This window comes from Panicum hallii, chromosome 5 (assembly GCF_002211085.1).
Source record: "Panicum hallii strain FIL2 chromosome 5, PHallii_v3.1, whole genome shotgun sequence".
Lineage (NCBI taxonomy): Eukaryota > Viridiplantae > Streptophyta > Magnoliopsida > Poales > Poaceae > Panicum > Panicum hallii.
In genome coordinates, this window is record NC_038046.1 from 57,972,786 (window position 1) to 57,986,296 (window position 13,511).

A 13,511-nucleotide genomic window follows, 5' to 3' on the forward strand; every position below is an offset into this window, starting at 1 on the left:
AGCGACTGGGGTTTAATTGTCACAGGTTTTTTTTTTTAAAAAAAATCGCACCGGTAAAAGAAAGAAACAAACAAACTGCGGTAAATTGGACCGACCGGCATAGTTGTGGGAGTAAATCGAGTCAAAAAGTAGTCACTTCGACCTGCATTGTAAGTTTACAAGCTAAGAAGAAAACTAAGAAGATTGCCGGGTGCATGTTGAATGTAAAACGGCACTTGGCAGCAAGGAAAAGAAAAACACTACCTGCACTGGGCTGCGTCAAAGGCCCGAGCGGTGGGGCAACTGGGCCGCACGTTTCCTTTCCACGTTGCACACCCCGCTGGACTGGATGGACAGTCTCTCGCCGTTAGCGCTCCCCACTTCTCCCACCGCCAGCCGCGCCAATCGCCAGGCATCAGCGTGGGCGGCCATGTCCAGGTTCTGGAAGCCGGGGTCGGAGAAGCCGAGCACCCTACTCGTCGACGACGAGGAGGGCGGGGTCGTCTTCCTCCCCTCCTCCACCACCTCCGCATCCTCCTCCGGGTGCGGTCCCAAACCCTAAACCCTCCCGTTCCCCCCCCCCCCCCCCCGTGTCCTCGCATTCGCTGCGTGGTGTTTCAAAATCTGAGACTGGGTGCGCTGCTGTTGCTTTGGCTGTGTTTGGCTGCAGGTTTGGGTACGCGAGCTTGGAGAGGCAGCGGCAGCGGCTGCCGGTGTACAAGTACCGTAAGGCTATCCTCTACCTGGTGGAGCGGCACGCCACCACCATCGTCGTCGGCGAGACAGGCAGCGGCAAGTCCACACAGATCCCTCAGGTACTTCCGCAGGTGCTACTAAATTTTTCATCCAACGCCTTCCCACTAGGCGTTCAGTCGAACAGCTGGCGCACGTTAGCCAGTTCACCCCACAAGCGTCGAATGCTACTTGATGTGGGAACATTCTTAGGGTGTTTTGAAGTGACGAGGTCGAAGGGTATGCTTAACGGGTACACAACATATTTGTGATAGTTCTGTTAGAATCCCCAATCATCTTGTGTTGGAGATTGTCATACGCCGCGTGATATGGATTCCTCCATGCTGCATTTGGTTGATGCCCCCATGTAGTGTTTACAGCTACCATTGTATCGGTTCTAGCTACCGTTGTTGCGGTTGGTGATAGTCTGCACCTGCTGCTGTTGCAATAATGTCTGTAGTTTTCTAAATTGTTGTCATAAAGCGACCGACTCTGAATCTAGTAAGCTTCTTCAGATTCCAGGTGCTAATTGTGCATAGGCGTAAGAACTGCACATATCAACATCAAAACTAGATCGTGTAGTGAACTTGAACGCTAGTATATACTCACCTGGATTAGCGATATGCTAAAAGCTGGAAAAGAAGCAAACATGAACCAGAGAGACAGCAAGAACTCTGCATATAATTTATGGCTGTCTTCCTATGTTTCATATCTAACTTCATTGAACTTTAAATCAGTACCTTAAGGAGGCTGGTTGGGCTGATGGTGGTCGACTTATTGGATGCACTCAGCCCAGGCGATTGGCTGTGCAGGTATCAAGTGCTTTTTAATCTTCATTTAGTTGTGCTTGTGCAAACTATTTATTCAAAACCAGGCCCTTTTGTTTTATCATCTGATGAGGGCATGTTGAATGCTATATTTTTCGGAGTACACAAAGCATTCTGTTTTGGTCTTTTATGATGCCACAGTCTTGCTTATTTTGCACATTTCGGATGGCTAATACTTCCAACTGTGTTGTATTTGGGCCTTAGTGTGGCACTTCTACTAAGAATACCTGCCGAGCAGAATTGTTGTGATCAGGCTTAGCATGTCCTGATTCTGCAATTACTTGTCAAACATCCATGGTCTGGATAAATATTTTAGTATTCGATGTCTGAACCTTTTACTTACAGTTATTTCCCCTTGAACATTATTTGCTGAATAGTATTTCAACTTTTGATTATATCCTGTTAGCATGATGCCTACTGAAGAAATACTCTACTTACCAATTCAGCATTGGGAACTACTATGCTGAAAATGTATTCATCTGGTGTTAGTTTTCTTAGAACCCACTCTAGAGCAATCAATTTGTAGAATATTATGATTGACTTGCATGATGGATGCTAACGGCACATTTTACTAGTCTGACACACTGTTATCGCGTAGTATTCCTATTATGTATGCAGACGTTTCTCCTTTCATTTTTTCTTCTTAACATTGCTATTTCAACTCATCCTAGTAATTTGAACAGGCGGTTGCATCAAGGGTAGCTGAAGAAGTAGGCGTGAAACTTGGAGAAGAAGTCGGTTATACAATCCGATTCGAAGATCAAACAAATCCGGTATCATTGATTTTTGCTCCTTGAATTGTTTTCTTTATATGAAGCCGGCAATATGAAACACATTAACATGCCTACAGTTTTCATTTGTTGATTTGAGATTTTGAGTACTAATTTGGGTACCAAAGCAGAATACTCAAATTTGTTGATTTTTTGTCCTATTAATCTGCTTATGCCCACCTGGTTTCTCAGGGTATGACCATGATAAAATTTCTCACAGATGGGGTATTGATTAGAGAAATGATGGAAGATCCTCTTCTTACCAAATATAGGTATGTTCTTAAGCCTGAAGCCTAAATAGCTTACTGTCTTTGTGATGATTACTCAACCATGTCTTATCCAATTGTATACGTGACTCTCTTTGATGCCCTAAATATACATTGGCTGGCTCATAATGGAGTAAAATTTATTTTCTATTGGGAGAAAATCCATTAATAATTACTTCACAAATTTAAGTCCATCTAGGTTTTTCCTACGTCAATTTTTTTTAAACTTTGACCAGCAGTATGTATAAAAATATGTTATCTTAAATGAAAAGAGTTATAATTATAAAGTGATTTTTATAGTAATGTCAATCTATATAAAATTTAGATATAGATGGTCAAAATTAAAATTCTTTGACTTAGAACAAACCTAGATGAACTTATATTTGTGAAACAAGGAATTATCTAATTTGTTGCCTTGGAGGATTCCATGCCAACTCTCCTTGTTCTCATATTGATCCACGTTTTTCTGTTCTATTAGTGTAATTATGGTGGATGAAGCTCATGAAAGATCCATCTCGACCGACATGTTGCTGGGACTCCTGAAAAAGGTTAGCATCTCTTGAATACAGAGTTGGCTTTCTCTTAATGTTCTTGTGTGTGAATAATATTTTTATTTCCCACAATGGCTGTATGTTTACATGGATAAATCAGATTCAGCGTCGCCGGCCCGAGCTGCGTCTGATCATCTCCTCTGCAACAATTGAAGCAAGATCAATGTCAACTTTCTTCAACATTAGGTCAATCCTTATCAAGAATTTCATTTCTTCCTGGCTGCATGTTGTTGTTTTTGCCTATAACCTGCCAAGTGAAACAAGCACATTGCCTATCCAAGTTGTTGATATTCGTAAGTTTTTCCTCAAAAATTGCCATGGAACTAAGCTATACGCAATTTCTGGATCCAGGATACATGGCATAAATAAGCATACTGGTATCAGTAGGAATCTCATGCAATGTGGCTTTGTTCACTGTTTGTTTCTTTTAATGAAAAAGATAAAGGTCTTGCCATGGTGAATCCACCGAGAATCCTATTTATCAACTGCATCCAATTGCAACTCTGATGCATGCATTGGTGACTGGTGTTGAAACATCATTTACGTCCATCATATGCAGTGACACACTCCTTTTCTGCTAACAAGTTAGTGTGATCCTTATCTTTGTATTTGATTTCACAACAGGCGGAAGAATTCCTTGCTTGGGTCTTCTGATGATTTGCCCAACCCAGAACCTGCTATACTTTCTGTTGAAGTATGTTCTCCTTTTGAGATGAGATACACATGGGAGAATGTGAGCCCTTTTATTAATAAAGACATAATTTTTCTCTACAGGGTAAAGGATACACCGTGGAAATTCATTATGTTGAAGAACCTGTCTCAGACTACTTACGGGCTGCTGTGAATACTGTACTTCTTATTCATGAAAAGGTTATTCGCTTCTTGCTGTTTAACGAAAATTAGATTTAATTTGGCTATTATGCTTCCTAGTATCATACTTTTGACGATTTGCGACTTCAGTTTCCTTTATTTCCTATATTTTATTTGATTTGTTTGGTATGTTATTTATTTCTATTGGGCTGTTTATCAACTTAACAAAACAAATGTCAAGCTTATTCACATTTGTGTTAGATCTTAGATGAAACTCTGAAGCTAACATAAACTTTACAGGTGATTTGTATGTGTGCTTTTCAACTGCCATTACTATATGTGACCTGTAGAACTAGTGGTGTTTGCAATCACATTCTCGTCTTAAAGCATTGACACTCAAGTTATAACCTGACTGCTACAATAAACATACATTCCTGCTACAAAGTTCATAAGATGTAAACATCTAATAAAGCACTGCTTGTGATTAAAAGATAAAAAAGGGCATACCAGTGCGGAATTTCCCACACAAGGTGTTTTCTGGGTGATTAAAAGATAACTTGTCAAAATATTTCTGGTTGAAGCAATTTGAGAAAAGAAAGGAAAGACTGTTTTCTTATCCTTGTAATTGGCATCTGTCTAATTTAATTATTTATCTAACATAAAAGGTCTGGCCAGCTAGCCTCTCATCAGCTATGAGGTTACACTGTCAGGCAAAGTAGTTATTGAAAGTCTTAAGAGATGCCATTGTAGCACAGATAAATCGTCATGGTTTCCTGATCCCTTTTTACAGTTTTTTTAGTTTCCGGAGTATATAAGGAGCTGCTATCTTTCATGTTATAGTGCTGATAAAGCTCCGGAATCAAATTGCATTGCTTTGTCTTCACTTAACGGTTTTTTTTCAGGAACCACCAGGGGATATCTTGGTATTCTTAACTGGTCAGGATGACATAGACGCTGCTGTTAAGTTGCTGAATGAAGAAATTCAGCACCTTGGAAGACACTATTTGGGTAATTTATTCTCTCTGCATCATAGAAAATATTGAACTAATAGGTTAATACTATTAATCATGACCAGGGGATGATATTCTGGAAGTGAGATGTGCGGTAGTTACATGCTTACGTAGAAGGGACTGATATTGCAGTTGGTAAGAGGAGGCGCTGGACCTGTCTCTTGCGGTCTTGCCAGCTACCTCCCTCGATAGTTTGGACGTGATTCCAGAATTTGGGGGCACACAGGAAGGGGGAAGGGAGGGAGGGAGGGAGTTTTTTCTACTACTTGATTAAGGAAATAGATCTGACAACCTTGATAGGTCTGCCATAAGAAACGAGGCTAACAAACTGGATCTTTAGGAACTATAACCACTAATATGACCATGAAGTAAGTCACCAAACTAGTTAAAGATAAGGGCACAGCCTATTCATGGCCCAATCCACGCCCAGTCTGAGCCCGCAACTGGTATTTGAGTCCCCACATGACTCTGGGGCAAGTCTACTTGTCAAATTGCATTCTGCTTGCGGTTGTAAATTTTGGTTTCTAATGGATCCAAATTTCTTCAACTTTTAGACTTGCTGATTTTGCCCTTGTACTCTGGCCTTCCACGTGGAGATCAAGTAAGTAATTCACATTAGTGTTAGCAATAAGTGACGCGGCAATTGGCACCACTCCATCTCCAAGTTGACTCTGTCCGTTTCTTTTTGGCTTTCTAGGATCTCATTTTCGCTCCTACTTCAAAAGGAAAAAGAAAAGTTGTGTTATCAACCAACATTGCCGAGACGTCACTGACTTTGGAGGTACTGCATGTGCACGGTTAGGATAACAAATACCAGTTGATTGTAAATGTATTATCGATTCTGTGACTGTTTTGCAGGGTGTGGTGTATGTTGTTGATAGCGGATTTTCCAAGCAGAAGTGTTATAATCCGGTACTTTACATTTCTATTTTCTATGAGAAATAGTTCATCATTTCTTCTCAACTTGACTTTAGCACTGACTCTGCCTATCATAGATATAACTTTACTTTTTGTTCCCTTTTAATTGAATATTTGAAGTGAACATGCCTACTAGTGCAATAACCTTCAGATTATAACTTTTTATATGCTCAATACTTGGTATGCAAGCATGAGAATTCTTGGATTTCGAATCCAGTAGCTAATCAATATCTGTAAAGGCATTCCTCATGAGTAAATTCAGCCCCTTCTCTTGCTTGCTAGAGTTACAGTTTTGCTTGTAAAAGATACTATGGTGCTGTTAATGAATACTTCTATGCTTCACCCTTTCAATTGGAGTTGTGTAAAATCTTAAGCACGCCAACGTGTAAGAGTAGCTAGGATCAATCGACTCTGAAACAGTTAAACACCTCATATTCTAAAAAGTTATTTATCACACACCTTTGTGTTACTCATTCTCAATATTTCCCTTTACCTCTTTTAAAGGTTGATTAGATCCGTCAATTAAAAAAAAGAAAGATTTTATTGGTTGGTGTAGCCTCTTAATATTTCTTGGGAGACTTTGTTTGTGACACTGCATCTAATTTTGGGCTTAGATTTCTGACATCGAGAGTTTAGTCGTTGCACCGATATCCAAGGCCTCTGCAAGACAACGAGCAGGCAGAGCTGGAAGGGTGCGGCCTGGGAAGTGCTTTAGGTAGGTCAGATGTTTTGTTATGGAAATATTATTATTATTATTATTTGTTAATACAAATCATGATGTTGATTTATGGTTCTCATCTGATGGCAATCATATGCTGGCGTAATTTCATCATTACTGATTTTGAACATATTTTTTGCTGAAGTAGAAGTTAAAACATTAAAAATCATATAAATATTTTCAAAGTAAATATAGTTCCTACAGTATGTGTTACACTTTCTCATTGAGTTAGATTTTCACTGTCTTTGTACATCTCGTAATTTCGTTACTTGATATCTCCTGCAGGCTTTATACAGAGGAATACTATCTTAATGAAATGCAGTCAGAAGGAATTCCAGAAATGCAAAGGTCCAACTTGGTCTCCTGCATCATACAGGTAACTTGGTTTGTCTGTGTCCTTATTCTTTTAGTTATATTATATACAATATATATACTGCACAGTGATGTTTTTGTACACCCTACCTTTCATTACTTATGTGGTCTTATATGTGGCTCTATAAAAGACATGGATTGCATGTAGTATAGTTTCCATTTCTTTTGGTAAAAATGTGCTAATATTCTATTACACAAAGATTATGCTTGGATCTGCTGCATGTAACCAAATAAATTCCAACAAAAACGTAAGGCACACCATAGAGAACCAGTCTCATTTTTTTGGAAAGTTTGGATTGAAGTATGTATTTATAGTTAAATTGTTTTCTGCATTCTGGCATTTATGACGCAAATCATTGAAGTTGCTGTTGGTTTCTTAACAGAAGATAACACAACAACTATTAATTGTTAAGCATATAACTATCATAATGACCAACTCTCTCATGTGTGTGTGCGCCTAGCCTGTAAATAAACTGTATGGATTTGTAAATAATTTCCTTCTCGCTGAAGTTCACAAATATAATGCATTGCTATCTACTTTCCATGGTGGCAGTTAAAAGCCCTAGGCATAGACAACATTCTTGGCTTTGATTGGCCAGCTTCTCCATCTCCAGAGGCAATGATTCGGGCCCTCGAAGTTCTATTCTCCCTAGGAATCCTTGATGAAGATGCCAAATTGACAGTACCCATTGGTTTCCAAGTTGCTGAGATCCCTCTGGTATGTGCAGCTTAGTACTTTCCCTGCTGATAACTCCATGTGTAACGAAATGTTCTGAACCTTCTATAATATGATTATGGAAAAGTTGCTTTGGCATGTCCTGGTTGCCATAATACCCTGGCAATCCTGCCACAGCAACTGTGTCAAGTCTGCTTATTCTTGGGTTTGGGTTTAGCGAGTCTAAAGCACTTCCACCAACTGGTATCATTTGTGGACTACTAATCTTTGAGCTACATAGTTACATGTATTTCTAGAAAAAAAAGGATACATAGGACACTAAAAATTCTGCAAGGAAAACTCAAAAGTCAATTAAATCGTGGTCGATATGCTCTAGAGTGGTCAAATTTTTATCTGACTGTCCCCTCCTGGAACTTTCAACTATGTTTGATGGTTACTGCAGCAGCACAGTAATTTGGGGACTAAAAAGGCTAATCTGGCTGTTAAACAGATGTTACAACACATGTTAATCAAAAACCTCTTAGGAAGTATTCAGAATGCTGTTAGCTCTGACAGATATATTTATTTAGCAGGATAAAATGATTGTGTTATTTGAATCCCTTTATTTGGAACGAAAGATTTCAAAGGAAAACAAGGCCTATACTAATATTAATGTCGTTGCTTAATTGCAAAGAAAAATGATGAGAAAAATATTTTGAAATAAAAACAGGGACATGGGTTTTTTTTCAATTGTTATTTCAGCATAATGCTTTTCAGGTTGTTGCCTATATATTTTTGCCTGGCAGACTGCCAGTTAAGCTCTGTTAACAGATATTGCTGTGTAGTGTGAAGTATGTGATGCAGGCATGCATCCAATTGTGATATGATTTACTTTGTGGCTAAGCTTTTTGAGCAATTGTTGTTGTATACTATTTTTTTCCAGATGACACTTGCAATGTTTGAATTATTTCTTACCCTCATATGGTGTACATTGTTACTTGCTGAACTTGACCAACAACATTCTGAAAGCAGCTGAAAGCCTGAAACTCATGCAGTCATGCTGCTCTGTTGGCCATTTTTATGTGTTTTGATGCTTGCTTTTTCAGTATGCTCTTTTATTCTTACAATTGTGCTGAAGAACATTCTCTGCCTAAGTTGAAATGCTAATATGTACAATAACATAATAATTTCATGCAGGACCCCATGATTTCGAAAATGATCTTGTCAGCAAATGATTTTGGATGCTCTGATGAGATATTGACCATAGCATCATTTCTATCTGTTCAAGTTAGAATTTGTATCTCAGATACTTTTTTTTTCCTTTTCTTGTGCTATTTTAATCTTGCTATTGTTCTGATACCTATTGATTTATGCAGTCTGTGTGGGTTTCTGTGAGGGGAGTGAAGAAGGAATTTGATGAAGCCAAGCTTCGATTTGCTGCTGCTGAGGTGTGCAGAATCAACTTGCCGCATTTCTATTGTTTATTAGTCAATAACCCAGATGTCACTCAGCTGTTGATATTGACACTTATATTGGTGCTATTCTTACTGAGGTCAAGTACCATGGGACAACCATTGATGACAGTAAAGGAATATTAGATCATAAAAAATATGTTTGACATTAATTTACCCTGTTCCTAATTGCTTTTCTAAATTAGAGAGACACTTTTTTTTTTTGACATTTGAGCAAAATCCTCAATGCATTACGCTGCTTAAAGCGTGTGTCTTTTCTGATGCTGCATTTGCACTGATGCCGTGGGATCAGCAAGCTGATGCTGGTGATAGGTTGATTACTCCTCCTTATTAGAATTTGGATAAGCCATTTTTTTCTTGTTCTATCACAGAACTTGGATATCAGATTAGCATCATTGCTAGCGTATCCATATTATTTAGAGTGCTTCCCACGTGTGTGTCATAGAAGTATGTGCTTTGTCTGTATTTGCTCTTGGTTGGTTAATCATATTTTCTTATGTCTTGAATGTATGTGCTACCACAGGGAGATCATGTAACATTCCTGAATATCTACAAAGGATTTCACCAGTCTGGAAAATCTAGCCAATGGTGTTACAAGAACTTTTTGAATTACCAAGCATTGGTATGTATTCACTACATAAGGTTATGATTCTTTAAAATTAGTTATCTGCACATATCCAAAGCTATGCTGTTCTCCCATTGTTCCAAGTGTGGGCACACATTTTCAATAAATCTTCTTTCTCATTGCCGCAGAAGAAAGTCGTTGAAATTAGGGGCCAGCTTCTCAGGATAGTGAAGGGTTTTGGAATACCGCTGAAATCATGTGACAGAGATATGCAGGTATGATGAACTTCGAACTAGTTTTGGCACCATTATTTTGTGCATATTAGGTCTAATTTATTCCACCCAGCACGACCTTGCTCCCCTGTGGCCGGTCTTCCTTTGGATGCCGAGGTCATCCTCTCACCCTAGGCCAGCAATCAGGACAGTTGTGTCACCGAGGTGGCAGCCAACACAACTGTTTGGCCCTTGGCTCTGAGTAATGAAGCACTGTTCAAATAGCCACACTCAAAGGATATATGTATATATTGATTAAGGGACATACCTAGTGCAATCACCATTATGCTAGCTCATATTTTCTTTGCTGCTGTCCATTTTCTATCTTCTATAAAATATATAGAACTGGTTTCCTCCCACTGTTATGCTTATCTGAAGTGCTTTTAATTGTATCCTAATGTATAAAAAAATACCCCTGTGCTTGTGCTTACTGCGTCACTATCCTGATATTTTGCAGGCAGTTAGAAAGGCCATTATTGCCGGTTCATTTGCTAATGCATGTCATCTGGAGGTATTTTCTCTATTTAATCAATGTGGTCTTATCTATTACATTACCCAGCAGATTGGGTGGTCTCTAATATATCTAACTTGTAGTTTATTTCTCAATCCCCTCCAACATCTTGTATATGATTTGGGCCTGTAAATCTTTATCCGTGCATCAGCTAACTGATAGCAACTTGCCAGTCTGATTGAGAAAACATTCCAAAGGAGATTTGGTCACTCTAGACAGGCCTATTGATTGGGAATGAATTTCACCTGAGCCAGCTGGGGCTTTGCTGAGCTGGCCTGCCTAGCTAACCTGTCTCAAGTTGAACAGTGCATTTCTTCAGTTTTCCTTGCCCCACACCATATCTGTCTGATGTTTGTGATTCTTTTTCTTTGTACATGTGGTCGTGTGTTTGTCCTAAAGTTGATGTCTTAGCTGACCAAATGCTGTATATGTATGGGTCAGCACATTTTCCAGTTACACTTTCACCTTCTCGGTTGCTAACCATAAAAAGGTCACACCTATGCTGAAAGCTCGCCCACAAGGTGGGGTCTGGGGAAGGGAATTCCTAGGTAGCCTTGCCCTTGGCTTATTTTTTGAGGAGGCTGATCCGGATCCAGCCTCCTTGGTTGCTTACCATAGCCTCAACAAAAGAAAAAAAATGCAACATTTCTATGTGTATCTGATATCTTGAAAGTATCATCCTTACCCGCGTGACACTCGAGTATGCTGGCTTTGCTGTGCAGATGCATGGCGATGAGATTTCAGAAGGTTCTTTATTCTGCCACCAAAATTAGTTAGCTGCTGTCTGTTGGACATTGCAATAATATGAATTGTATTAAGTTCTGTAGTTAGCATGCTGTTCCACATTTGTTCTCCATTTATCCTAGAGAGCAGTTTGTCAACAGCATGCGTCTAAGTAACTCGCGTTAAATTTTCAATGACCCTAATGCCTTTCTCTGTTATATAGGAATACAGCCAAAATGGAATGTATAAGATGCTTAGGACATCAAAAGAAGTATACATTCATCCATCTTCAGTTCTCTTTAGGTGAGCTCAGTAATAATTTTTTATATTTCATGAACGCTTGTTTTTTCAAATTATACCTCTCATGACATCGTTGTCGCATTTTAGGGTCAATCCCAAGTGGGTTGTTTACCAGTCTCTCGTTTCAACCGACAAGCACTACATGAGGAATGTTATTGCCATTGAACCGTCATGGCTTACAGAAGCTGCACCGCATTTTTATCAGTTCCGAACACCGAATCCAACTCTCCACTAACTTAACTCTGGTAATTTTTTTTTGGTTAATTGTCTTTTCCTTGCATTCAACAATGTTGTAAAATTTTAACAATGACTTAATGGCAAGACTCGAGGTGTTTACACCTTTTTTCCCAGTTGGCTTATCTGCTCAAGTTTGGATACAAAGGCACCGCTTATATTAGTTCAGCTTGGTGCTATTATGTAGATCAGAATGGCATGCTTTACTAAATGCTCGTGCTTTAACAGTAATCAATTGGGAGTCCAGAGTGTATTGCTGACAGACTTAGCATTTGCTTGATTACTGACTGATCTGTGCCTGACACTGTTTTATAGAGCAGCGCTACACTTTGTTTTGTTTTCTTAGGGAGCTTTACTTTCTTAGCGGCACACTTTTAATGATGAAAAGGATATGCCCAACAGTTGTGGCGTTATCCTACTCCAGTAATTATGGGACATTGCTAAGGTAAAACATGCCTTGTTAGAATCATTCTTATCAGTTTACATGCTTATCCTACTTGGAATTTGATATTGTAAATTAAAAAATCGTTGAAGAGATGAAAGAAATGTGAGTGGAAAATTAAATCAGATAACCATTGAATAGGAAATTGCTTGGCTGCAGCTCCTGGGATAACCGATATGGCTGAGAAATTTCAAAAGGCAGTTATTTTCGCTGCACATATTCCTGAAGATGCCAATATCCGTTGTTACTTGTGGTTAACTTGTTACTGTATGCTTCTTCCAAGCTCCATGCAGATGGTTGCCAGAAGTTTCTGATTAAAGCCTTTTTCTTTGAACGGCGCCTATTTCTATTTCTACTGATATAACATGGAAACAAAAATACAATATTATAGCTTGTTTCGGATTACAGCTCATCTAGTCCATTTTCATCATACTAGGACTATTCGTTTTAGAATGAGCAAATCACCAAGGACTATAGTAGTATCAAGAAGGGAAGAAAAGGGGCCTGTGAGCTCTAAATATCTTCCTTAAACAAACGATGATGTGTTCGCCTTTTTGTAAGCCTGCTTGTACCTGTTTTGGCAAGTGGAGAACCCGACACACTCCATGTCATGAGATTGTCTTGAGCACGAGGTAAAGAACAAGTTAGATTTGCTAGATCCTCAAAACCTAAAGAGTCAGCAGTCCGCATGGTATCTAGTGCTCTTCTGATATGAGTACAATTTTGTACTGAATGTCCCTTGGTTGAGTATGCAACTTTTTGTTCAACCGAGAGAGAGCACTCCGCCCACGGCACCTAGGTACTGGTCGGTAACATGGAATCTCAATTTTGCGCCAGCCGAATCATGTATCATCTTTGTTGTGAGGCGGTTTGAGCTTTATTTGGATTTGTGTTGGAGAATCTTAAATCTTGTCGATTTGGTCCTTAGTGCTGATGGTCCCTTTTTCACAACGGGTAGCTCCCCTTTCGGCATTCGGAGATACGACCTGGTACTATGAAGTGGTAGAGAGCGATGTGATGTGATGATTAAGGTTGTGGTTTTGAAGGCTCCTGCGCAGAGAATGACCTGTCGTATGAAGTCTGAAGTCTGAACCCGAACATGTCCTCTTCCCCGTCCCGTCCCGGCCCAGCGGCGTTCGCGTGCCCCGCGGCCGCGGAGGACGCGCGTCAAGAAACCCAACAGTTCCATGGATCAGCACAAGCCACTGCCGACAAAGTAGAGGACAAACACCAGAGACCTTGTCCCTGCAGCGACGATTAAACGGCCGCGGCGGCAAAGCTATCCTTTTTTTTTTTCTCTTGTCCTTTCAAGCACTCGTGTCGTGGGAACCCGGGCTTTTACGGCCTGCGGCACTTTGATTTGATGCAAAGAAATTAGGATTAT

General features: G+C 39.6%; 1 protein-coding gene across 9 annotated transcripts; it reads left to right on the forward strand.

Annotated features, from left to right (window-relative positions):
* Nucleotides 1-343: 343 nt before the first annotated feature.
* On the forward strand, nt 344-12,522 carry LOC112894724 (probable pre-mRNA-splicing factor ATP-dependent RNA helicase DEAH9). Of its 9 annotated transcripts, none has more exons than XR_003229033.1 (25): nt 345-522; nt 650-794; nt 1,449-1,523; nt 2,222-2,311; nt 2,501-2,580; nt 3,053-3,122; nt 3,226-3,311; nt 3,750-3,819; nt 3,900-3,995; nt 4,838-4,943; nt 5,500-5,546; nt 5,643-5,726; nt 5,804-5,857; nt 6,478-6,578; nt 6,867-6,957; nt 7,507-7,671; nt 8,806-8,895; nt 8,985-9,056; nt 9,604-9,702; nt 9,834-9,920; nt 10,375-10,428; nt 11,375-11,454; nt 11,539-11,696; nt 12,032-12,130; nt 12,269-12,365. XR_003229033.1 is itself a non-coding variant. In XM_025962524.1 (24 exons), exons 1-23 carry the CDS (start codon nt 410-412, stop codon nt 11,684-11,686), a joined length of 2,103 nt encoding a protein of 700 aa, XP_025818309.1. In that variant the 5' UTR covers nt 345-409; the 3' UTR covers nt 11,687-11,696; nt 12,421-12,522. The 9 variants fall into 9 exon arrangements, 7 of the variants coding, with proteins under 7 accessions (XP_025818310.1, XP_025818311.1, XP_025818309.1 ...); XR_003229034.1 differs by having other exon boundaries at nt 12,287-12,304; XM_025962524.1 differs by lacking the exons at nt 12,032-12,130; nt 12,269-12,365 and adding an exon at nt 12,421-12,522.
* The last annotated feature ends 989 nt before the right edge of the window (nt 12,523-13,511 follow it).